The sequence below is a fragment of the Paramisgurnus dabryanus genome, chromosome 10, assembly GCF_030506205.2.
Source record: "Paramisgurnus dabryanus chromosome 10, PD_genome_1.1, whole genome shotgun sequence".
Lineage (NCBI taxonomy): Eukaryota > Metazoa > Chordata > Actinopteri > Cypriniformes > Cobitidae > Paramisgurnus > Paramisgurnus dabryanus.
Window position 1 is genome coordinate 13,231,376 of NC_133346.1, and position 27,046 is coordinate 13,258,421.

General features: G+C 37.0%; 1 protein-coding gene and 2 long non-coding RNA genes across 4 annotated transcripts; 2 read left to right on the top strand and 1 right to left on the bottom strand.

Moving 5' to 3' along the window:
• Positions 1–745: 745 nt before the first annotated feature.
• Positions 746–6,427, top strand: LOC135739899 (lysosomal proton-coupled steroid conjugate and bile acid symporter SLC46A3). Its single transcript, XM_065257995.2, has 6 exons — positions 746–965; positions 1,176–1,397; positions 2,607–3,471; positions 4,098–4,181; positions 4,621–4,777; positions 5,079–6,427. Exons 2-6 carry the CDS (start codon positions 1,206–1,208, stop codon positions 5,173–5,175), a joined length of 1,395 nt encoding a protein of 464 aa, XP_065114067.1. The 5' UTR covers positions 746–965; positions 1,176–1,205; the 3' UTR covers positions 5,176–6,427.
• Positions 6,428–21,995: 15,568 nt separating this feature from the next.
• LOC135739889 (uncharacterized) lies at positions 21,996–23,683 on the top strand. 2 transcript variants are annotated; one of them, XR_010529066.2, is made up of 5 exons: positions 21,996–22,232; positions 22,329–22,486; positions 22,748–22,822; positions 22,938–23,096; positions 23,253–23,390. It is a non-coding gene; the product is annotated as an uncharacterized lncRNA (long non-coding RNA). The 2 variants fall into 2 exon arrangements; XR_010529064.2 differs by having other exon boundaries at positions 22,024–22,232; positions 22,938–23,683.
• Positions 23,428–25,103, bottom strand: LOC141282854 (uncharacterized). Its single transcript, XR_012337678.1, has 2 exons — positions 24,813–25,103; positions 23,428–24,716 (listed from the first exon to the last, which is right to left on the bottom strand). It is a non-coding gene; the product is annotated as an uncharacterized lncRNA (long non-coding RNA).
• Between the last annotated feature and the right edge of the window lie 1,943 nt (positions 25,104–27,046).

The window sequence follows — 27,046 nt, forward strand, 5'->3', positions numbered from 1 at the left end:
AGAATAGCTTCTTCCCAACATCCCAAAAAAACACCCTTCCATAATTTCAATGCAATATTACCCATGCATGCATTATTAGGTCTTGTGCAATGTATTTCTTATCTCCCTGTCAATAACTGTACTAACTGGGCTATAATAACTGAATGTTACTTTCCTGATTCCTGTTTGTTTCTATATCAACAGTTGTTATGTTTGCAAAGTACTTCTGTTTTTGTTGTTAGGTTTGTCATTTTGGTTTTGTTTGGTTTATTTTATATTGTAAAGTGTTCTTGTTTGCACTATTGTATTGTTTGCACACTTGTATTTGGTTTGCTCTAACTGTTCTATGTGCATGGTTTTGCACTAGAATCTTGTTTGTTAATGTAATCTTGTTAGAAACACCCAAAACCGACAATAAATAAAGTTCTATTCTATTATATTTGCCTCTTATTAAGTCCTGATGTGGACAAACCAATGAACTAAATGAAAACAAACAATAATCAATATTAAAAACAAAATGTAGGGGTCCTTTATCTCTAAATAGATTATATTTATTGAATAATTTCAATGGGAAATGCAAAAATATTTTTAAAAGAATAATATAGTATTATTATGAAAAAAAGTACTAATAAATACGAGTATTAATGTGTTTTAATGACCTTAAAATTATAAGGGTGTTAGAAGAAAAGCAACAGAAACAAGGAAATAAATTGTGGTGTCCTGATATTACAGGATTGCTGCTTTCCCCGTACAATTACGCAGCCCGCCCACTTGAAATGATTAGCAGCGTCACTAACCAATAACATAGAGTTCTTAAAATCAACTGACCAATCAGGTAATAACAGCCAGAAACCCATCGTTTCATAAGTGGTTGCGATCAGACATGGTTTCATAAACAAGATAGGGAACAATGTCGTTACTCCAGTATTGTTTAATAAAGGTCTGACCGCAGAAGAGACAAAGTTTATGCCTGCTGGAATTAAGAAGTAAGTTTTGTGTCCGTTTAACGTTACATTGTTTGTAGTTAGGCAAGACTGGTAGCTGTCCAAGGTGTCCAGTGTTTGACATTTTGAGATGCCAATACAGAGAGATTTGTATTTCAGTGATCTAGTCATCCGGTTTAAAGATGTACAGTTAATACTTTTAACCATGCATGTCTCTGTGTATGTGGACTGATTCTGATTTCTGATCTTCAGCAAAACTTTTCAGCCAACATCCTCGACAAAATGAAGAGACTGTACTTTGTCGAGCCGATCGTCGGGGTTTACGCGTTTGCCAGTTTTATGCTTTATCCTCTGGTGCAGCAGTACGTGTATCGCAGACTGTGGCTGGAAATCACAAACTCATCATATCCCGCGTCCGACGACATCACTTCCCCGTGCGCCGCCAACAGCAGCAACAACACTGGCCAGCAAGAGGTAAATAACCTGCTATCCACTTCATGCGGCTGACATGAAAATTACGCGAGAGCGATTCGAATGCACGTCTTTGGCAGTAGTCTCGCGGTATTTCGGTGTCATTTACGCCGATGTATTTGCGCAGCGCGGCATGTATTTTGACATTCGGCGCTGAGCTCTCATTTTACTTACCCTGAAGCCATCGTGTGTGTATATGACTTTCTTATTTTAGCCAAACACAGTCAGAGTGTGTTTAGCTACTAATATTCAGGCTACTTTAGCTTTGTAATTGCACTGGATAGTGCCCCATTTTTAAAGCTTTAAAAATACATCCATCAAAAACGAATCTATTTTTTCAAGGTGAAGCAAAGTTTTTTAAGGAAACATTATACTTTATAAACTTTGTCCGTAAGTGCGTTCATGAGAGAGCCGTGCAGAAACCCATGGCTTCACTTTTGAAAACATTTAATATCTATATGATTTTTTTTTTAACTTTACAACTTTACAAACAATCAATACATATGATTACAACAATGAATATGTAAGTGGTTGAGACCATGTGGATTAGTTATTGACAGATAGGTGCCTTTTATGAAGCTTTTAAAAATGGGTCAATGCTATAAAAAAGTTAATAAGAAACAGGATATTATTTTAAAATAACTATGTGTTTGGTTGAAAGTAAGTGATAAACACCTAGGATGGCTTAAGAGTGAAAAAATATGGGCTAATTTTCTTTTGGTGTAAACTATTTTTTTGTGTTACATTTAGTTATTATTATTTTAAATAAAACATACCCAGTTAGTCAAAGTTAATGCAGTGAGTTATATACCAAGCTGGATTGGACAACAAAAAATACAGATATCTTTTCTCTTAATTTTAAACACTATATTTGATGCATAATATAAAACCTAAACTTCTTTGCAAAGTATGCTTGTCTTTTATGCATTTAAAATACCACTTATTGATTTTTTTAATAATAATATAACATTCCTACCTTTTTGAAGTGTCTTTCTTTATACATTTTGGACCAAAAAAAAAAGAAATTAATACGGGTTTATATATATATATAATAAAAATCTCTTTATATGGATTTAAATAGTATGTTGTGCGGCTTCCAACTTGTTTTTTATTTCCTATTTCTGGTTTCATAGCTGACCATTTTGTATTACACATATGTAACAACAGCATAATGTTCACACATCTATTTTTTTCACATTTCTATATTTTCAGAAGGTGCAGAAAGCAGCTTCACTGTTTTCCACGTACAGCGAGTTGTTTTCCCTGATCCCTAGTCTTGTGGTGACCCTCCTTCTGGTGGCCTACAGCGATCAACGCGGGCGTAAGATCACCATTATCATGCCACTCATCGGATCCCTGATCTACTCGGTTTCCTTCCTAACTGTGTCCTTCTTCGAGCTCAACGTCTACCTCCTCATTGCTGCCAATTTCGCAAGTTCCCTCTTCGGTGGCATCGGAACCATGCTAGGTGGCTGCTTCTCCTATGTGGCCGATCTGTGCGACAACAGCAAGCAGAAAACTCTTCGTATGGCCGTGATCGACATGGTGATCGGCATTATGGCAGGCATAGCGGCAATCTCCACGGGCTACTTTTTGATAGCGGCTGGATTTAACTGGCCTTTCTTTACATCTGCAATGTTACAGTTGCTAAACTTGCTATATGCCATCTTTTTTCTGGAAGAAACAAAGGTGGTTGATAGGTCAGAGACTGTGGCGTGTTGCCAGGCTCTGCAGAAACTCGCATCTGGGATCGTTAACCTGTTTGCGGGAGGAAACAGGAAAACAAGTTGGATGCTAGTATTAATGATGATTATGTTTTTCTCATTTTCGTTCTCTAATACCGGGGGTCTGTCTGTGATCACACTTTATGAACTCAATAAGCCGCTTTGCTGGAGTGAGATCCTTATTGGCTATGGCTCCGCGGCCTCCACCGCCGTGTTTATCACTAGCTTTGTTGGTGTGTATATGTTCTCGCGTTGTCTGTCTAACATAACCATCATCTATATTGGGATATTGTCGGTGGTTATAGGCCTGGTGATGACTGCGTTCGCAAAGACTACACTCATGATGTTTCTGGGTAAGCATCTATGTTCACAGTCTGACCTTTAAAAATTTAAAGAGGTGTGGGATGAGAATATTTACATTTATGCATTTGGCAGACACTTTTATTTAAAGTTATGTGTCTTCACTGGGATCAAACCTATGACGTTTTGCGCTGTGATCACAATGCTTTACCAGTTGAGCCATAGGAACACAAGAATATTAATTTGAGAGCCTTGCTCCAACTATTATTTTTAAGTAAATTTTGCATATTCTTACAATATACATTTTATAACAGTAATTAACTGAGCAAACAGCCGCTCCTGAATTACAATCTTATCGCATTTTTTATGTTTTTATTATACTGTTTGTAGTAAGTGCGCCAAATGAGTTTGCTGAATTACTTTGTTAACTGTGCTTTATGTCTTTGTCAATTTTACTGTTAATATGATCATCAATCCGTATTGTTTGTTAAACCTTATTACATTGTTACTACACTTTAGTATAATTTATTCTTACACATATTAATCCAGAACAACCAGTGCAGGTGTAAGATCCATGTATGCCATAGATGTGTTTTGTGTGCCCTGCTTTTGGTTAAACTGTAAGTCTGGAGGTCTTGTTTGTCTAGTTTAATGCAAATATTGATGTGTTTGCTTACAGTTAGGATTCCTTCGATGTTTGCCATCATGCCGTTTCCCGTTCTGCGTTCGATGATGTCAAAGGTCGTTTCAAAGTCCGAGCAGGGTGAGCGGTTCTTAGAAAAATCACTCTTCCAAAACTCCTTATTTAGCAAGCTGTCTGTATCCTAAGAACTCTTTTCTGTTCAAGTGTTTTGTACCTCTTGACCTGAAGCACCCTATATATATTTTTTTTTTTATTGGATGAAGAAGCCTTGTAATAGTATATATGTCTAGTAAGTATATGTCTCTTTGGTGCGAACAAGGAATTATTTACATAGAAGATCCTTATTTTTGTATTGGCATCTAGAATTGGCTGTTTTTTTTTTCCAATGTTTATTGACCTGAAGCACCCTATATATATTTAAATTTTTATTTGATGTAGCAGCCATGGCTTGTGTGTGTGTGTGTGTATATATATATCTCCTGTGCATATAAGGGATTATTTGCATAAAAGATCCTTATTTTTGTATTGGGGTCTATATAATTGTCTGTTGTTTTATCAGGTGCGCTCTTTGCCTGTGTGGCTTTTATTGAAAACCTGACCAGCACTGTGGCATCCGCATCTTTTAGCAGCATCTATGCGGCCACTGTGATGTGGTATCCTGGCTTTGTATTCCTGTTGGGAGCTGGACTTTGCATCATTCCTATTAGTTTATTGTGGTAAGAACTACAGTTAAACATAAACAACTACTGGTTTTTAGTATGCCAAAATGTGTTTTTATTTTTTACAGAATTATTTTTTCTTAAACTTTTCATCTATACAGTGATCTCTTTTTTTAAACAAAATAGCTCTGAACATCTGTGTCTTGGTTTTTTTTCAGTACATAAGCCATAGTTCCTCATTTTATAATGCCATTTCCTCTTTTCTTTTTTATATTTGTGTGAATTTAGTTTTCTTTTATGTCCGTGTGTGTGTGTATCTAAAAATGCTGACTCACTCTGACTTTATGTCCCACTCCAGCATCCTGAAGCGTTTCTATCCAGCAAATTACAATGATCCTGAAGAACTCTTATCAGAAAATGGGACAGAGACGTCAGATGATGCTCCTGTAGCTTAAAACCCAATCACATTGTGTTTACAGAGACTCTTGAATAAGTAAGATTTGTCTCATGCCGCATGTGGGTATGAGATGAATTTCGTGTTTGTGGGTACAATATGTAGTTACTGCCAGTGAAGTTTGAAGTTTGTGAGTTTTTGCCAGAATGCAAAAAAAATATTACAGAAGGACTACTAAGGGATTACAAATGTATATTTCTAATGAAAAAAAAAAGTTTAAGAAAGGAAATAATATTTAGCAATAATAATTTGTGCAAAAACTACACCCTCAGAAATAAAGGTTCAAAACTGTATCTTTTCTGTCACTGGGGCTGTACCCTTTCAAAAAGTACAGCTTTGCACCTAAGGATTTCCTTTTAGTACCTCAGAGGTAAATACTGGGACCAAAGAGAGCTTATTAGTACCTCAAAAATACATATTAATATTTCAAAGGTACATATTGGTACTAAATATTTACATATCTGTACCTAATGGTCCATACAATTACCTTCTTAAAGGGTGCTGCCCCACTGACAGCTAGGGTACTTATTTAGACTTTTTTCTAACAATGTAGGTCCTAAAGGTATGGTAATCCACCCAAAATTGTATCCTGTTTTTTATTCCTGCAAAGGTACCAAACGAAAACTTAGGGTACAGCCCCAGTGATGGAAAAGGTACAGTTTTGTACCTTTATTTCTAAAAGTGTACATTCTTATTTGTTACAGTGCTTGCAAGGCAGAAAAGAAGTGCATTAAAGTTTTAGGTAACTTATATTTCAAATTTGTAATGTAAGCACTTTCGAGGTCCCGGACAGGGTTTAGATTATTCCAGGACCAGGCCAGTTTTTACAAACATGGCTTACAAAAAAACAATACTGGTGTGTATCTCGAGACAAAACAATGGCATGATATATGTTAAGATAAATCTATGATATATATATGATTATATTATATATTTTAGGATATGTTAAAACATGTCAATGCAAGATGTTTTTAAATTAAAACAGCCCAAACATGCATTTTAGCCTGGGACTAGAATAAGCCTTGTTCGGGATACTGCCCCAAAGATATTTAAGTATTTAAATAATGTTACATTACATTATTTCATTGAGCAGACTTTTTTTATCTAAATAACTTACCAAAGAGCAAGCTTTTAATTTTTTTTCTAATAATAATAGTTTTAAGATTTTCAGACTTAAACTTCCTATTTTGTACAAGTTTTTGTAGAATTACCAACAAGAATTTGAAGAACAAGAATAAATGTTACTATATGTGGTTTGGGTCACCTTGGGTTTAATTTTGTTAGGGAAAAGGATTAAAAATACAAAGCCATATTATATGAGAAATAATTCAAAGTTGCCCTGCAAGCGCTGTCATTATATAAAGTTTTGGGTGATGTGCAATAGTGTTAATTTTTTGTGGTTGTGGCTCTCAAGTTTTCATATCTGCACATATTTGTGTCATAAGCAATTTAGACACTTATCTTTGACCTCTCATTCCAGTTTTTTTTAAACTTGTGTGACAAAAAAGATCTGATGACATTTATTCATCTGTGTTATCTTCTTCTTTCGTAACATTTATTTGAATCATTGGAATCATGTGGTGTAGTGATGCGCACAAACAAAAGTCCATGATTCTGGTATGCCTGTGTGTGATTGTGGTATTGTTTTAGGCTACACTTTATTTCAGTAGCCTTCTATTGAGATTCCATTAACTAAAACCTCCTTTAAGTCAACTAACGCAGAGTATTAGTAGACTGTTGGGGTAGCATTAGGGACAGGGTAGGGGGTAGGGTTATAAGGTATAAGTAACAATAGGTTGACCTAGTTGCAACATTTAATTTAGTAGCCTAAAGACGACTATCAAAATAAAGTGTTACCTTTTTTTTGTTCAATAAAAACTAGTAAAGCACACACACACACGCACACACACACACACACACACATTCTGGTTTCCATGTTTTGTGGGGACATTTACGTAATGGTTTTTATACTATACAAACTGTATATTCTCTTCCCCTAACCATCACAGAAAACTTTATGGTACCTTAGATTTTCAATAAATAAATTATTTTGTTTGATTTATAAGCTTATTTTCTCATGGAGACCTCAAAATGTCCCCACAAGGTCAAAGATTTACTGGTATTGATTACCAGGTACACACACACACATAACTATATTAATATATAATTGTTTACAGACATTGGTAATCATCCAATACTAAAACAATACAAAGTAAACGTCTTATGTTGAAAATATTATTTCATAGTAAATATCCTGTGTGCTGTTTAGCAGTGTGGTCAGCAGGGGGCGGTATAGATCTGTCTAAACACTGCTTCACAGCTCAGTAGTTTGTTTCAAATACATTCTTTCTCAACTTTCGCACTCAACAAAATGCAAATCTTGCAAATTTCCATAAAAACATGTCACTTATAATATTCATTTTAATGCTGCTACTTGTATTGTTTGTATTACTTTGGCTTAACAACAAATGTATTTGTAGCTTAAGCCAGAAACATCTGAAGAGTGTGTGTGTGTTTTAAAAAAGGTTGGCTATGCTTGTTAGCGACACATTTTTAAAAACATTTTAGGTGGTCCTCCCTATTAAAAAGACTCATAAATCAGCCAAGTCATGTTTTACGGTAAATCTAAATCTGGGGTTGTGTTTAAAATAGTTTCAAGGTATAAAAATATTATTTGTTAAGTATGAAAACAATTTAATATGCTACAATGCAGATACATTAAATTATATTATACCACAGGGCTATTAAATGTTAATTCTGATTGGTTGAGAAACGTTCCACGAGTATGCGTTATTTTTCGATAAACGCACACCTTGTCAACTGTGGTATAACCTAAATTATTTGAAAATACCACATTGAGTTGCATTATTTCCGAATAATTAAATGGCCTTTCTTCAATTATTCCTTACATATTATACATACAACAGACTTGTATAACAAAATAGTGTAAATATAACAGAAATTTAGAAAATCTAGAGCAACTGGACTTAAAATTGTGGTATCTACAATAACAATATCAGAGAAAAAGAGTGACATCCTCTATGGAAAGTTGAATCCACTGATGTCTGTGCTGTCATCCTCCCCTGTGGATTTGATTCCCAAGCCGCCCTATTCAGACGTGATGAGAGGTCAGAGATCTGCAGCTCATGGTTACTGTGCAGTCAGCATGTCTACACAGTGAAAGTAAGATAAATTTGAAATGGAGGGGCAAGTGGGCTTCTCTGGTTTCCACACTGAGTCTTCCCATCGCTGACTCCACATGATCTACCTCACCACAGACTGCCGTCTCCCCCACACCCTCAGTTTATATCTCTCATTTCTCTCTCATTTTTCCACGCACCCCTCTTTCCCCCATATGTGTACATTCTGTTTCATTTCATCTCTATTCAGATCCATGGCACACACATCTGGCTCCCTACCCTGATTCGTGAAACCTCCGACCACCACTTGTGGTTGGCTAAGTCAGATAACGCTCGCACCCACTTGCCACCCTCAGGGATGAAAAGCACCCACGCTCCAAACAAACAATTGGACGTGGTTCCCAATAGACACACATGGGACTGGTTGGACGCATATGTCTCTGGAGGCCACCACACCCGCAACAGTGCCTAAGACCATATGTGGAAAAGTACAGCCGTTACTAATATTCACAAGGCTGGGACTAAATAGGCCCTTAGGCCAAATCATAGAGGACATTTATAGGACCCCACCTCCCTGACACTCCAACTACAACCAGCGTCACATAAGGTATAACTTTGTTTACAAGCACTTAAAGGGGACATTTGACTTTTTTCATGTTTAAGTGCTATAATTGGGTCCCCAGTGCTTCTATCAACTTAGAAAATATAAAAAAAGAACAACCCAGTAACTTAGTTTTGGTAATCCATTCTCTGTAAGCATGTGAAAAAAATAGGTCATTGAAATTTTGCTCCCCCTGTGATGTCAGAAGAGGATTACTGCCATTAAGTGCAGAGATCAACTCATTTGCATTTTAAAGGACAAACCCAAAACGGCACATTTTTGCACACACCTACAAAGTGGCAATTTTAACATGTTATAATAAATTATCTATATGGTATTTTGAGCTAAAACTTCACATATGTACTCTGGAGACACCAAAGATTTATTTTACATCTTAAAAAAGTCTTGTGAAATGTCCCCTTTAAAACAGTAACAGATTACTACTGTTTGAGATTAACGTTGCACAATTCGATTGAAGAAAAAAAATCTAAGGGTGCGTTGAATTATCAAGATAGTGATGGAAAAGTTTGCCTTTGCATTTTTGGAAAGTTTTGCATACAGTATTGTCAAAATGATCTCCATTCACACTGATCCATTAAAATAAAGGCTGTATTATGCATACAAGGCTGCACAAAACGCATAAAAAGTTTGCAGCTTTTATTAAAACTACTGTTGTGTAAACGGCCTTTAAGAAATCTTCTTTCAAAATATAGTGCATCTAAGGAGCTGTTAGATTTTGGCAGCTTTACCTGTTTTGGACACTCCTCATGCTTTGCAGTCCAAAGGATTATGTGTAAATTCATATATTGAGTAATATCCAGATAACCGCTTAGCGAGTTTGCAGTATTATAGTATTATGATTGAAATCCTGGTATTGGCTACCTGACTGGGTCCATTGCACCAAGATCAGAAACGGGTATGAAGACTGTCTTGGGTCATTGAGAGCGTGCCAATGCAGGCCATGAAGAAAACATCCCTATTTGGTTTGCCTGATATTCAGCAAGGGAGATTTTCGAAACTCTGGTACTCTCTTACATTGTATACAGGGTTCCCACGGGTCCTTGAAATCCTTAAAAGTTTGTGAATCTGGGGGAAATAATAATTTAAGGCCCTGGGAAGTTTTGAAAATCTACATACATAGATACAGGTCATTGAAAGTGCTTGAATCTATTTTATGCAAAAAGTTTTCTGAAAAAAAAAAATCAATTATTATTCCCTGGATGATATCATAAATTTCTAGCCTTTTAAGCACACATGCTAAACTGTTCGCTTTAAATGCTTATATCTTCTGTATGCGAATGTTGATTTATACCTACATGCTTTTTTGCATAGTTGTGTTAGACACATGAAAACGTCTCGGGTTAAGTACGTAACTGTTGTTCCCTGAGAAGGGAACGAGACACTGCATCTCCCTTGCCATTCTTCCTGTGTCCCTGTAACGCCGTCTTTGTCAATATTTCAGATAGCGATATACTTCCTGGCTCCCGCGTCATCCTGTCTTTGTCATTAAGCCTCACCATTGGTTGAATTTGATATACACATTCAGACACACTTTCCCCTGGAGGCGCCCCAAAGTGTCAACACAGTGACGCAGCGCGAGTTCCCTCGAAAGGGAACTGTAAAAATGTATCTTAAAAGGTAACACGATGTAACCTTGCTATCACTTGAAATGTGTCTCCACATTTAGTCCTTGATTTGGGGGTATTGGACCTGTAAAGTCCTTGAAAGGTCCTTGAATTTGAAGTTGAATAAGGTGTGGGAACCCTGTAGGGCAGTTGAATTGTGAAAAGCAAGTGTTTTGGTTAAAGATGCAATGTGGGACATTTAGCGGCATCTAGCCGCTCTATAGAGCAATTTGTCCATTGTAAATTGTAAAAACAATCGTCTATTGTAAAAACATGATGGCGTGAAATGGTGACTTTCATGTAAGGAGACCCACAGAGTATGTAGATAAAAACGGCTCATTCTAAGGTAATAAAAACAATAAAGTTCATTATGTAAGGTCTTTATACACCACTGATAATATAGTTATCTATATTAAATTGCATTTCTGTCAAGAGATCCTTCTAAAAGTTACACAATGCACCTTTAAAGTGGCAAGTGTTATGTTATTCACATTTAGTAATGCAATAAAATAGCACTGATCATTTTATTAAAAAGTTAGAGGAACTTTCTTGACACTTTTTCCATTCTTTTTGCATCCCTGCAGTGTTGCAACTGTGTTTCTGTTTATCATCCTATTCGCATTCCGTTTTCCTTTCTATTTCCTTAAAAGGTAACAAAAAAATTGTTGTTTTTTGTTCTCATGATGCTATGCAGTGCTTGCGCTCCCCATGTAATTTCTTGCAGGATTGTTTGTATTTAGCTGACGCTCTACTAGTGGGTGAACGCTTTGTGCCTCACCCATAATTACAGCGTTTCAATGCCCTGCAGCTCGGCTTGGCGGGAGGATTACTGTAGCATCACCAACCACAAAACTCACTGTATCTGTCTAATAATTGTTTCTTTATGGTGATTTTATTGCTAGTTTGTGCACATTAGTTGTTAGGAATTAGTATAAGTTGTTTAAGTTTTATACATACAAGAAAACTAGGCCTATATGAAAAACCTTTCAAGCCAGCATATATATTTAATATTTGTCCTTTTGGAAGAAGTTTTATTTATGCTGCTCATGATTCTGATGCCAGCAAAGCTCGATTTAAAATCCTGGGCCGTATTGCATTGCCAGGATCTGCGGAGGGTCCACTTCCTTCTGTCTCTAATGTCCTCTCCATCCCAACCACACGGCTGTTACAAATTGACTTACTATTTATTTTCAATTTCAAATATAGATCCGCGAGCTACATTTCAAACCACAGACCAGGTCCGCCACGGGCCCGCGTGTCTCTTCCACTCAAGCCAGACTGGCTCTTTTTCGCTCCAGGAGGGGAGAGTCTCACGTGGACTTCAGGTCAGTCTGGACACAGCTGCTTCATATCCTTTGACAGGGTGCCGATCTTGTTGGAAGTGAGTCCTTATTATAGCAGATGGGAGGAATCCATCCAAGATCCTTGCGTGTTTGGAGAGCATTATTTTTGCGATGCCTCAGATGTGGTTTATATTTAGGGGAGACTGACGAAATGAATTTTATGTGCAGTGTGGAAGAAATCAATTTGAATTATGAGCAATGCAGACATGCTGAAACAAAGAAAGATAGCTGTAGAATTGTTAAATGTCAAATAGTTTGGGTGTTATAAATCAGTAACACTCAATAAAGCAAATCTGGGAGTTACATTAACAGTATTTTGACATCAGATACTATATATTAACAGCTTTTAACATACAGGATCTCCATGTATGACCATCAAAAGGTTAATGTGTCAGTCAATAAATAGTTAATTCTTGTGGAATCCACTAATGTTATTATGCTACACACTTCATCCACACTGCTCAATCCCTGCTCGCCATTTCATTGTTTATTGATTTCTTCGCTTTTATCCCAGTGGGGAATCACTGTTAAATTCTTCCTATACTTCTTTTTGCGTTAAAAGATTTTGCGGTTTTGCATTGGACAGTGACTACCTACAAAAGTAGTCTTGATGTGCTTTTAATGCCATCTTAGGTTAGATTAAACCATTAAAGGTAACCTAATATGAGAAATTTGCTTTCATATGTTGTTTAAATATATTTGTTTGTTGCCATGTCACCCTGTAATGATAAAAATCTGCCCACTCATTTTATAAATCCCTGTAGAACCTCAACAGTCTCATAGGACAAGCTGTTGCTGTTTTCTTAGCAAACTGATGTCACTTTGTTACAGCCATCCGAAGACCACAGTTAGGTCATAATTTCTATATTAAACTTTCTTTACATAATTCATCACCATTACGGGAAGCAGCTCATTTGCACACAAAACATTCAATGGGCCTTTTCAACATGGTATTTTAAATGATCTATATGGTATTTGGACCTGAAACTTCACAGATAAATATTTTGGAGACACCTGAGACTAATATTACATTGTGAACAATTGCCATATACATGTGATTACACAGATGGAGCAGGTGATAATAGATTCAGTTACAATAGACCTGAGGTGCTTGTATGAAGACAGGCTGTTTAAAGTTTTTCAGGTTTTTGTTTAAACCCTCTCTGGCTTCATTTGTTTGAAGATGGTTAACCTCACTGAAACCTCTTCAACAGCTGTCCGATTTACTTCCTACATCTGAAGAGTGCCAAGGATGTGTCACTCCCTGTATAAAGACTGTCTTTGAGAAGAACAGAGGAGTCACCAGCATTGATATATTGCACTGCAGAGAATTTGTCCTTAGGTTTTTATACTGCCCTTAAATTACTGAGGATTCTCTTTATGTTTTATTCCCGCTGGTTTGTTATACAGACATGATGACAAGAAAGATAAATGCTGAGAGATGCTTCCTCTGTCATTTTTAAGGTGCATTGTGTAACTTTTAGCAGAATCTCTTGACAGAAATGCAATATAATATACATAACTATATTATTATTAGTGGTGTACAGTATAAAGACCTTACATAATGAACTGTATTGTTTTATTACCTTAGAATGAGCCGTTTTTATCTCCATACACCACGGGTCCCCTTCCATGGAAGTTGCCGTCATGTTTCTACAGTAGCTGTAAATGGACAAACTGCTCTACAGAGCGCGACTCGTCACTACGTTGTCTCAGACAAAGACAGCTACCATAGCTTCTCATTGCGTTTTGAAATTGAGGTTGATTGCAATTTGCAATCTCACCGCTAGATGCCATAAAGAACACACATTACACCTTTAACAGGGTTTCCCGCAGAATATTTCAGTTAAGGCGGCCCGCCTAAGCTTGGAAACCCTACCGCCTTAACTAGGTCGTAAAAAAAATCGCTGCACAAAAGGCTGTCAAGTGCATCTCGAAGAATAGCGCGTACGTGCATCACACCGCGAGCGGGGACGCGCGCCGCACAGCCGAAATTGGATAAGACGTGGTCTATCATGTCTGGAGGACAGCCAGTTAATAAAAAGATTTTTTAGTTTGAGCAACCTGCTAGGGTTTCACATGCCTGTTGATTAGATATAATTGTTGAGCGCTCTTGCTCACTTTATTTATGTGCATTATTTACATGCTACAGTAGTTATTCCTTTAAGATAATGTAATTAATGGTGGGAAATAATCAGTTTTTACAATTTTTGCGCTATCTATCACCGTTCGCAAGACGTTCTACAACATCTGCTTTAGTTTGTGTTTATTAACCCTTTAGTTTCATTTCATCACGCAGCTATTCTCGTTAGAGGTAAAAACATTTAATTCATTAATAATCTAGTATGTGTTCATTTTTGTCATAGTTTCTTCTTGTTTTAAAAATACATTTTATTTATTTATTTTATTAAAATATTTTAATTTTCATCATGACGCATACGCCACGCCCCTTTGATTGCCACGCCCTCAGCACAACCCACCCGCCCAACCCTACCACCTTAACTAACAAATTTTCTGCGGGAAACCCTGCTTTAATATTATAAAATTATAAATGCCATGATTTCTTTTTAAGGATTACTTTAAAAATGTTTCAAAAAATGAGTCTTCATATACAATAAATCCATGGGGTATCACTTGTGATGCACCGATGTATCGGCTGCCGATGTTTATCGGCTGATTTTTGAAGAATTTGAAACCATCGGCATATCGGCAACAGCACGAGAAAGGCCGATACTGATTGTTTATTAATTAACTGCATAAAGGCAATGAGTTGCATGTCTGTTGCATAATCCAGCATTTTTAACAATAATTATCTAAATAATGAAATACTTCCCAAAACAAAATAAGTTGTATAAATTATAGTTTGTCAGACGTGCGATGAGAGAAAAAAATAATAAATCACGTAGTTAATCATGCGAGATTACTCATTCACGTGATCCATGCAGTCTAGAGTATTTCGGGAAAATGTCTGCGTTCTGGGCTTTCTTCAAGATCTCTGATAAAGACCAAAAAAACGCCATTTGCAACGAGTGTTCTGCAGAAATATCAAGAGGAGGTAGTATTGTATACAAGTGTTTAATATCAGTATCGGACAGAAGTTGTCTGTTTAAATCGGTATCGGCCCAAAAAAATCCTATCCCTAAAAAAACTTTAAAAAATAGATGCAATATTTGCATTTGTTTAAAGCAAAACATCTAATTACTTACCAGGCACCAGGTAAAACATCTCTTCACGCCTTCTAACGTCTCATAATCGGTCCTCATTTATGTCCAAGAGACTCAATAATAATAGTTTACATTTGAATCCTTTAATATTTCATATTATTAAAAGGGTTGTGTTCTGCCATATGTGTGTGATAAGCAAACGCTCATTGTCGTCCCGTATTACGAAAATCCAGACGTATAGCCTATTATGTGCACTACACTGAATGCTAACGTTAACTATTACTGCTATTACTAACGTTAACTATTTTTGCTAAATATCTAAGGAACGATAGTAAAGAAAGTAACACCTAGCTGACGTCACTTATTTGTAAAATGCATATGTATAGGTTTAACAGTAAAATCTAAATTTTGCTTGCACCGAAGTTATAAATTATAACAAGTAATGCACGGGCATCATCTCGCAGTTTCTTCTTCTTTCTTTTAGAGCCAGACCGACAAAGGATTTTGAAGGCCGATACCGATACCAATGTTTGTTGGTTTTAAAATCCGATATTCCGATATATCGGCTGATTATTTTCCAGAAACAAGCAACAGATTTCCCTAACATTAGTTATTTGTAGTTATTTATGAGTTTTAACTAAAATAGTATGATAATGCATTTTAAAAATAATCTTGTTTCATTCATTGTCACAACAGAACAGAGGAACATCAAAATACATTAAAGTTCTGATAAATAAAATGTATAAAAATACAAACTTAATATAAGAAACGTAAAGGCCTTTGAACAAAATCACGAAAACAACAACAACTAAATCAAAGTTACCAGTTTTAAAAGTTCATAAATATAACTTTGAATAGGACTGGAGACAAATTCTGTTAAGTTCTCATAAATAACAACAACAGCAAAATATTAATTGCTGATCACTTGACTCAGGCAGTGGCTAGACGCCTAAATCTGGACCCCACCAGCAGCTACTGGTTCAGAGCGCTCTGTCAAAAACACCAACATTGAGGAAATCTAATGAAGGCTGTTTCGTCCATTGGAAAATGCAGATATATCGGTCGGGCTCTACTTTCTTTTATCAGATCCTGACTCCTGCTGTCTTTTCCCGGGCCATTTCTATAAAAGTTGCCAACTGTCTGTCAAACTTCGTCAGGCGAATGCGCGATCAACCAGCACAAACCATCCTAGGCGAGGGGGGCATACTTTCTAGACTAGAGCAATTAAATGATCTCATTCCCCCTTTTTTGTTACATATACTTGGCTAAAAAGTGGCTAATAATATTTCTATAGGCTAATGAAATAATAAAGGCATAATTTTTTTTCATTAGGCTATTTTTGGTGCCCCCTCAGCACTTGGTGCCCTACACTTTACATTAAAGTGACTTGAAACTGTATTGCACAGAAGAAATAACCATTATATTGCATGTTTTTGTACAATTGTTTGTATTCTATGTCTTTTATTTTACTTATATTGATTGCATTATAAGCTGTTGGCAGTGTAAGGCACGTATAGAGGAAGAACTCAATGGGTTTACTTTGCAAATATTTAGTTTCCTGTTGTTTTTAGTGGCCAGGCCGCTGGTGAAACCACACGTCCAACTAATTTAGGACAACTATGGGTGGATCTCACGCAGACACAGCTTGCGTGATTCGTTCATATGTGCTTTTTCTCCGTCAGATGTGTTTTCATTGCCTGACAATCAGCGCTGTGGCCTAAATGACTGTCTCATAGACGTAACCCAAATAATGCACCCTGCTTAGAAAATCCCTGTGCCACAGCAGGGCACTGGATATGTTTCCTGTTACGGCAGATCAACCGAAGCCACATCATGGATGCCTGCTTGCCGTTCGGTTAAAAAGCACTGTGGGGTTTTGCCCGAAACGTATTCAGTTTGTAGTCAAACTACTGTGGTTTCTGATGGACCTCTGTTCCTGATACAGTTCCTGGATCCACCCAAAGTGGAAAACTAGCAACCGCACCCTGAAGTGACCCAAACAACACAGTACGGCAGGCATCATGGGAACCACCCCAGCACACACGGCCGCACTTCCGGAAATGCCTCCCTCTTTCCGTAGCTTCCCAAATACACACACATGAAGATATTAATAACTTTGTTACCCATTTTCCTGGTGACAGAGGAGCGAGATGAACATGTTCCCAAACACATTTCCTCCTTTCCAAGACTTCAAAATCTCCCCCACCCACTTTTACTCCTGTCTCTTCTGTGGTTTCCTTCCAGGAGTGCAATAACAACAAAATCAGCATTTCCTTGCTTTGATGCACCTGGAGCAGCGCTGCACTGACACGCTCAACAGGACTGTTTTATATAATTGAAAGGAGCCAACGGCCGGTACACAGGTGCTGATCCGTTTGGGTCATGTGGCTGACCAAATCTCTGCACTGTGATGTTTTTATTGGTCTTGGTGTAAATCTATGTCAGAGTTTAATAAAAACTCAGTCCAAGGATCTTATCAAGGGCAGATGGGAGTTTTTCATATCTCCATTATGCCAGAACCTCTCTCTTTGTTTTGGAAAATCATCCTAATAGAGAAGTGAATAAATATTGACGCTTGCTATGAATTCCACGGCTTTTATAAGTGTTGTAATGTATAAGAGAAACAAAGGATTCATTTCCAATAAAAAAATTATTTTGTGGCATACATTTTTAATGCACAAAATTCAATGGTGTTTTAACTGTTTTTGCATGCAATGCAATGTGAATTGCGCAAATCAGAAAATATTGCAAAATATTGCTAATGTCCAAAAAAACCTAATCTGAATGCATTTTACATTCTGCACCAATGAACTGGCAAAACTCAGGATATTAAAAAAATAATAATAAGAGGAACCTGAAATGTTCCAGTAACTTTTACCAGTTCTTGACAGCGAACTGGCAGCACTACATAAAAAGTCAAATCTTTTTAACAAGTCTTAAACTCACAAGGGAAACCGTATGTGTTTATCATTGTGTATCTCTGCCAACTCTGGCAAATAGTATGTAACGTATAAGTGGACTGGTGGGTTTTGAAAGTAGAGACATAGTAAATTCCACTGGACAACAATTTTCTCTCTTCACTTCAGAGAGAAAAGCATTTGACCTCACTTATTACCACAAAATCATGCCTAAAGTTTGACATTTTCAAGTGTTTTATACTGAAGTGGTTTCTTCTTGTTTTAAATCACATTGCTATGCATTGAAATGCCCAAAGCAATTTGTTGGCTATTTATTTTCTGTTGGCTACGTCTTTGTATTTGAAACATATGTCATCAAAATGGCTTTTACAGTAAAATCTGTCAATTAAAAGCAAAGTTTATGATGTCCACTGTCTCCCAAAATATTCCCAGGAGATATTTTTAGTCTGTTGGTGAGAGTGTGTAAGCCAGGAGCGGTCAGCTTGTGATGTGTGCAAGGCCTGCCGTAGTATTTAGAGTGAAAACACCATGCAGCGTTTTACCAGATCATCACACACTGTCCCCAGTGCAAATTAGAGCCTGTGCTATACCCTGGCCTTTTAAACTCTCAATTGGACTCCGGTGCTGTCAAACAAAAACAGACCAATGTGGCAGATTCGTGTACAAACACGTGGCGCACATGCAAAGCCATGCATGAACCCAAATTACATTTGATGAATGCATACGGCGTTCGGACACCAACCCATTATACATCAGTTATGAGTCAAATGTTTTTGATTTCTATCTCGGCTGCAACTGAAAGATGTGGATATATTCTTGGATCTGGAGTTAGGCCAGACCATGAGAGACATTGATATGAAATTCTGAACATTTTCCACCCACACTGTAGTGTTAATCAGTTTAAATGCTCAGCTGCTGGAACTCATATGTATTTTATGTCAATTAACAGCTACTTTGGGGAATTCGAAACGTTACCGCAGAATGAGTTAACTTGTGAGCAGCACAACATAAGTATCATCTCTCTCAAATGGCTTTTGGATTGCATTTTTCTTTAAACATTTATTCACATAAAACTATAACAAGCTGTGTTTTCTTTCAGTTTTGCTGTTGTTCTATAAGAGTATATGAAGAGTTTCGTTGCAAAACGAGATAAATCCGTTTTTAACATTTTTGTCAAAACATGTTTACTATTATATTATAATGTTATTATTTTATTTTATGGTGCTACTTAGCTGTATTTTTTTAAGTTATGAAGGTTTAAAACAAAACAAACCAACTGCAGTTGAATTGATATTAATTAGAATGCACAACCAAAAACGAGATTTCTGACAAATAAAAAAAACGGAGTTATCTCGTTTTGCAACGAAACTCTTCATATTGTTTTCCTGGTAGCAGATATAAGATGATCAAGATCAATGTGGTAAGAAAATCTGCTTATTGAAATGCTATTAGAAACTATTGGTTATTGTTGTATTGTATGTCATTATAGCTTCACAAAACTTAAATTACAGTGCTTGAGTCACACACACCATCATGATATATACTTGTAAAATGCTTTTTGGGTACGGAAAAACACAACATGATCTCACGGAAATTTGTGTTATAGTCACAAACAATTTGAATAATTTATTCGTGTCCATGGCACAAAATTCAGCTTTTTTTGTGCCTTGAGCCTGAATGTCTATTTCATGTCATTCAGCATGAATTTATAAAAAATGTTTTAAGTGTCCATAGCACGACTTTCTTTTTCGTGTCATTTTATGTATTGTTTCTTATTGTTTCTTATTTTTAAATCATTGTCGCTTGGGGTTGGGTTAGATTTTGGGTTTGGGTTAGGATGTAATTTTATGTATTGGTTTCTACATGTTTTTCTTCCGCTTTTAAAACTATTCTCGCCTGAAGTTGGTGTTACTGTGAGTTCACACCGGCCACATTTGAGGTGTCAAAATCGCGTGTACCGCGCCTGCTTGAACAGTTGAAAGCCCCGCGTGAAATTCTAGTCATTGAGACATTCATACGGAAATTCGCGTCATGGGAGGGGCTTCTGCGACTCTGCTCGCTTCCTGTAATCACGTCACTACTGGAGCAAGCTCCTGATTGGTTAACGCGGTGCGTTTTCCTGCCAAAGTTCAAATTTTTCAACTTGCGCACTTGCCGTGCAATGCTCAGTTCGCTGGATTTGCGTGAACTAGAGGCAAACTAGACGCGCGAATGAGGCGGAATTGCGTCTAACGTGCCGCGCTAAATGTCTCAAGACCTCAAGACGTGTGTCAACACGTCTTCACATTGACGCGAAAATCACTCGCGTTTAACGCCTCTAACGCGGCTGGTGTGAACGCAGCATTAGAGTTGGGGTTTGGGTTAGGGTGTCTAAAAATGTAACAGAAAATGATTCTAACCCCAAGCGACAATGATAAGAAATAAGGAAAATACAATGAAAAAACAATACATAAAATGACACGACAAAAAAAGTCGTGCAACCAACACGAAAAACTATTTATAGAAATTTGTATGACTGACATGAAAAAGACATTTGTGCTCAGGGCATGAAAAAAGCTGAATTTCGTGCCATGGACACAAATAAATTAATACATTTTTTTGTGACTATAACACGACTTGTCATGAGATCAGTCTTTAAAAACATGTAGACTGTACGATGATGACACCTATTGAGTCGGAGGCTTTGACAGCTGCGCAACGTCAACAGCATGCACTACTGGTAAGCAAATAATGGTATGCAGGTCATAGCAGCAAACACACTGTAGGTTGATCATGCTGAATTTCTGATGCTGTCAGAAAACTATCGTAGGCTATCTTTGGTGGCAAAACCAGGAAAACAGCCATCTTTGAACATAGGAATACCGCTGAAGAGCCACGATCACAAAAATAGCCATGATTGTTTCACAATGGTAATCTTTCGTATGGGACAGCCAAAAGTCGTGCAGTTTTCCCCCGGCTTTAAACTCATCTTTCACATCAAAACAGCTGGTGTAAGTTTTTTTCCTGTAATTATAATTTCTTCATGCCTTAAAAGGGTAGTTCACTAAATAAATGAAAATTCTGTCATCATTTACTCACCCTTAAACATCTATAACTGTTTTTGTTCTGATGAACACAAAAGAAGATTTTTTTTGAGAAATGTTTGTAACCACACTGATCAGAAGCCCCCTTGACTACCATAGTAGGAAAAATAATACCATGGAAATCAATGGGGCTTCTGGTCAGCTTGGTTACAAACATTCCTGAAAATATTTCCTTTGTGTTCATCAGAACAAAGAAACATATACAGGTTTGTAACAACATGAGAGTGAGTAAATGATGACAGTAAATGAATTACATTTTTGGGTATACTACACCCTTGATTCATGTAGTATTTGTGGATCTATGAATATCAGGGCTCCAGACCAGGGCTTTTTTCACTAGGAGCACAGTAGCCCGCAACTGAAGATTTTTGGGGCACAACCAGAAAATTTAGGGGCACACGCCATAAATCAACATGCTAACCAAATATTCAAATGTACTTATTTCCACTGTATTACTAATAAATACTTTAATGCTAGATGCACAAAGTACAATGTGCTGTTTCAAATTCAGTGTCACATCACAAAAAAAGTCAAATTTACTGGTCATACATGTGCGACTGGATGTAAAATTCAGTGGCAAATTTTGGTGGCAAAAAGCCACCATTGGGTGGCAGTCTGGAGCCCTGAATATGCAAATTAGTCTCCGCCTCTACTCAATCACATTTGCTTTGACCATAGATATGAATATGCAAATGAGTCCCTGCCTCCACTTAATTGCACCTGCTCGAAGCATAGATATATAAGTACATTACAGTGGCCCTGAGGTGCAATTTTATTTACAAGATTTAAAACAAATTTACAAGTTTTTTAACAAATTTACAAGTTTTTTTTAACAAATTTACAAGTTTTTTTTTAAACAAATTTACAATTTTTTAAATAAATGTACAAGTTTTTCAACAAATTTACATGTGTTTAAACAAATTTACAATGAGCGAACAAAATTACATGTTGTAAAACAAATTTACGTTTATTACGGAAAGGGTAGGTACAATACGCTGACGTCACGCATCCGGGACTCCGGTCACGTGGGAAGAAACCCGGAAGTATCGCCGTGAATCACATGAGAGTTGCAAATGCGATGTTGTGTATTAGGCTGTACATCATATTAACGTAAAGAGAGTGATAATATATATCCTTTCATCTATTCCCGAGTGACTCAAAGGGATATTGGACCTTATTTTCAGGTAAGTGAAATAGCTTTAGTTAGCTAACGCTAGCTTTCCAAGTTGCACACGTTTCGGATGGCAGTTATCAAAATAATTCACTGACTTTCTCATTAGATTACAGACAACACGAGAGGGTGCTCCAAACTTTTTAATCAGGACTGCATTGTTTGTTCGCTCCCGGGGTTACATAGACTGAAACGGGGAAGCGTGACGAGTTTGTTTACATGGTGCTGTAAACTCCAACCCAGGAGGACACTTCAGAGGAATCAAGGGTGCGTTAACTTGTTCGATGATATAATCTGAATAATCTTTAAAAGATTAAGATTTTATGTAATGAGACGATTTGTTAAAATTACCAAAATGTATACTATGAATTATATTTTCATTTAATCCTCTCTAAATGTGATAGTACTGTAATGTTTTATCATATTACAAATACTCGAATGGTGCCTAAGCAAACTGACATTTATGTCAGATAGATAGATAGATAGATAGATAGCCAAGACTGAAATCATGATTATGTTAATTTCCAGTGTCTGTGATGTTGAAACACTAAAGGAAGAAGAGGAGGACCACCATTTGTTTCCTGATCAGAACACAAGAGAAGAGTGAGAAAAAAATTAAGCAATTCATTGATGAAAATTAAAACATGTAAATAAATCTTATGACCTCCTTGATATTTCTTTTTTTACATGCAATTTTCTCCTCTTTCTCAATACACAGATCTAACAGTGGTTTGGGGGCATTGCAAGACCATGATTACCTGGAAACATCTCCTATTATGGAAGAGCACAACATCATGCTCGCAAAATTTGTGTCCTGGATCAGTTTTTCTTGTTTCTCTGCTGTATGAGGCAGGGGCTTCTTTCCGCAGATTTAGCTGTAAGGTTTAAAGGTCCCGTTTTTCCTGATCCCATTTTTTAAACTTTAGTTAGTGTGTAATGTTGCTGTTAGAGCATAAATAATACCTGTAAATTATAAAGCTCAAAATTCAATGCCAAGCGATATATTTTCTTTAATAGAATTTCCCTTTTAAAGCATACAGCAAACGGACGGTTTGGACTACAGCCCTCTACTTCCCGATTGAATGACATCCAAAGAAGAGTTTTTTTTTACTAACTCTCACCCACAGGAATACGTCAGTCGCAAGCAAAGCTCAAATGGCTCTGCTAAGTTAAGTTGCTGTTAAATCACAACACACTAAACAAACTACTACACAATCAAAACTCGATATATATTTCTGAAGGAGGGACTTCATAGAACAAGGAAGAAATCAGCCCGATTTTAGGACAGTGAAAACAGCGCTATACAGATAAGTAATTATGTGAAAAATACTGTGTTTTTTTACACACAAAACATGAACACACGCTATATTGCACACCATAAACACAATCATAGTTTAAAAACACAGGAAAAACAGGACTTTTAATCTGTCCAAGGCAACAGTCAGTCGAATATGCATAACATGGGCTAATGTCCAAACATCTTTTCACTTAACAAGAGGTGCAAAGTTTGGACTCTCATTCTCACGGCACCCATTCACTGCAGAGGATCCAATTGTAAGCAATGTAATGCTGAATTTCTCCAAATCTGTTCCAATGAAAAAGCAAATGCATCTATATATTGGGTGAAAAATTCCTTTAATCCCAAAAACAGACTTTTTTCATTTAAATGTTTTTACTTTGCTTACTATTACAATTTGTACAGTAAATAGAAAATATACATTGGAACAAATTTATAAACAGTGGTGTGAAAAAGTGTTAGCCCCATCCAGATTTCTCATGTTATTGCATATTTATGTCACACTTTTATGTTTCAGATCATCAAACAAATGTAAATATTAGTCAAAGAAGATAACACAAGTGAACACATCATGCAGTTTTTAAATGAAGGCTTTTATTATTAAGGGAAAAAAAATCTAAACTACATGGCCCTGTGTAAAAAAGTGTATTAGTACCCATTGGCTTTTAATGTAAATATGATTGGTTCTAAAAATGTACATATATATTTTTTTCATACTTCATTTATAAATAAAACTATATTTTGAACAATGAGTGAAATGCAGTTTCTTTAATGTAAAATAGTTGTTCTAATAATGTACAGTTATTTACTTAACACGTCTCTAATGTGTGCGTTACATGTTTGTTAGAAGTGTGTGTGTGTGTGTGTGTGTGTGTGTGTGTTGTTCCTGGCTTTATAAGCTGTTGGGCAGCCATTAGTTAAAAAAAACAAGTCCAACTTAATTTTTACTGACTTCCATTTGTCTCCATCAAAGTAAATGCGTTCCAGGTGGATTCGGAAGTCAGTTCTGGTTTTGACAAAAAAAATCACACCATGTTATCCCTGTGATTCCTCTGAAGTGTCCTCCTGTAGTTGGAGTTTACAGCACCATGTAAACAAACTCGTCACGCTTCCCCTTTTCAGTCTATGTAACCCCGGGAGCGAACAAACAATGCAGTCCTGATTAAAAAGTTTGGAGCACCCTCTCGTGTTGTCTGTAATCTAATGAGAAAGTCAGTGAATTATTTTGATAACTGCCATCCGAAACGTGTGCAACTTGGAAAGCTAGCGTTAGCTAACTAAAGCTATTTCACTTACCTGAAAATAAGGTCCAATATCCCTTTGAGTCACTCGGGAATAGATGAAAGGATATATATTATCACTCTCTTTACGTTAATATGATGTACAGCCTAATACACAACATCGCATTTGCAACTCTACTGTGATTCACGGCAATACTTCCGGGTTTCTTCCCACGTGACCGGAGTCTCGGATGCGTGACGTCAGCGTATTGTACCTACCCTTTCCGTAATAAACGTAAATTTGTTTTACAACATGTAATTTTGTTCGCTCATTGTAAATTTGTTTAAACACTTGTAAATTTGTTGAAAAACTTGTACATTTATTTAAAAAATTGTAAATTTGTTAAAAAAACTTGTCATTTTGTTTGCTCATTGTAAATTTGTTTAAAAAACTTGTACATTTATTCACTCATTGTAAATTTGTTTAAACACTTGTAAATTTGTTAAACTTGTAAATGTGTTCACTCATTGTAAATTTGTTAAAAAAAAAAACTTGTAAATTTGTTAAAAAACTTGTAAATTTGTTAAAAAACGTGTAAATTTGTTTTAAATCTTGTAAATAAAATTGCACCTCAGGGCCACCGTATACATAGATGCTGCATTCGGCAGTTTCAGACATGTAGCTGCCGGTTTCACAATGCAAAAACGTCTTAATGCTAAATACATTTATCTCACATTAAAATACAAGTGGTGAATGCAAAGAAAGTATGATAGTGTAATAAGGCCAGAAAAAATATTTATTTTTTAGAGTTGCATAAATTAGGTGTTAATGACAATGGAAAGGTCATGCTGTCCATTACTGGTGTTTTTGCAGGGCCTATAGGTATGCTCTATATTCTCTCAGTGTGTGAGATCTCATTTGCTGGTGTTTTAAAAGAACACAAATTCTGTCAAATACTGCGCTCATTCATCAGATTCAAAGACTTCGGTTTGGCGAGGCGACAGCACTGCCTACTGTGTGCTGGTTTTTTGGAGCTCTCTCTCTCTCTCTCAAAACGAAGACAGGCATCAATCAAACCTCCGCCTGGAGTCCCGCCATCGGAGAGAGTCAGAGAAAGAGTAAGAGGTATGGGAGAAAGAACAGAGCAGGAGTCATTGAGAGCTGGATTTCTTTGCAGGTTTTCTGGCAACCCTTTAACAAAACACTCCGAGTCACGCCAAGATTCTCCTCTCTTCTCATGCTGGTGTCCTTTACAACCCCTCTCTCTCTCACTATATAGTGTACAGGGCCAGGTCATTTCTTTAGTCAGAGCCAGCTAACAAACACATCATACAACACTCTGAATGCCGTTAAAACTTTATCCCTTTTGTTGAGTAATTGCAGTTCTCCACATGTTGTGAGCTCATTCAAATTGTTTAGACATTTGCTCAAGCAGTAAATTTGCTGGTGTGCTGCGAATAATTTTTCGGCGATGACAGATATTGTTTTGTTGTTCAGCACTGTTGTACATATCAGATGGTTTGTTTGCCATTATGCTTATTGACCACTAAGCTGTAACGGTTTATGATCTTTCATGATATTCCAGTACCAAAAGTCACATAGACTTTACATTGTTTGAAACAGGAAGTTGGAGACATATTTAAGGTCTTTGAGACAAAAACGTCTCGGTTACGTATGTAACCCTCGTTCCCTGAAGGAAGGGAACGGAGACGTCACGTCGTGACCGACGAATTGGGAACCGCTCCGCGGGTGACCTATCTACTTCGAGAAACTATAAAAACGCCAATGAACTTGGCATGCAGGTATTTGCATAATGCCGGCGCCGCCCCGCCAGGTGCGTATATAAGCCGCAGGTGCACAATACCAAATTAGCTATATTATTGCTGAGAAGCCGAGCAACAGTGCCCGGCCTAAAAAACAGCAATGGAACAGCAAACTGTGGCGACGGGACGTGACGTCTCCGTTCCCTTCCTTCAGGGAACGAGGGTTACATACGTAACCGAGACGTTCCCTTTCAGTCGGTCACTACGACGTCACGTCGTGACCGACGAATTGGGAATCCCTACCAAAACGCCACTGCAGCTGAACCCTTCCAGTGTCTGTAAAAGCCCTCCGCCCTCCACGTAAGGGGCGGAACCTAAGGCGAAATGCAGAAGGCCGGTCACTACCTGTTCCTTAACCCACGATAGTGAAGCAGCGAACTGGGGAAGCGTCTAAACTGAGCGGAGCTAGAACACTGCGGAAGCCATCCCCTAAGAAGGTTGAATGGATGACATAAAATATGAAACAACCGATAGGTTGCTCATAAA

Excerpts from the sequence above, each read along its gene's own strand:
- LOC135739899 (XM_065257995.2), top strand. The coding sequence starts at position 1,206 with ATGAAGAGACTGTACTTTGTCGAGCCGATCGTCGGGGTTTACGCGTTT. Across the intron at positions 3,472-4,097 it reads TACACTCATGATGTTTCTGG|TTAGGATTCCTTCGATGTTT; the intron begins GTAAGCATCTAT and ends GTTTGCTTACAG. Across the intron at positions 4,182-4,620 it reads CGTTTCAAAGTCCGAGCAGG|GTGCGCTCTTTGCCTGTGTG; the intron begins GTGAGCGGTTCT and ends TTGTTTTATCAG.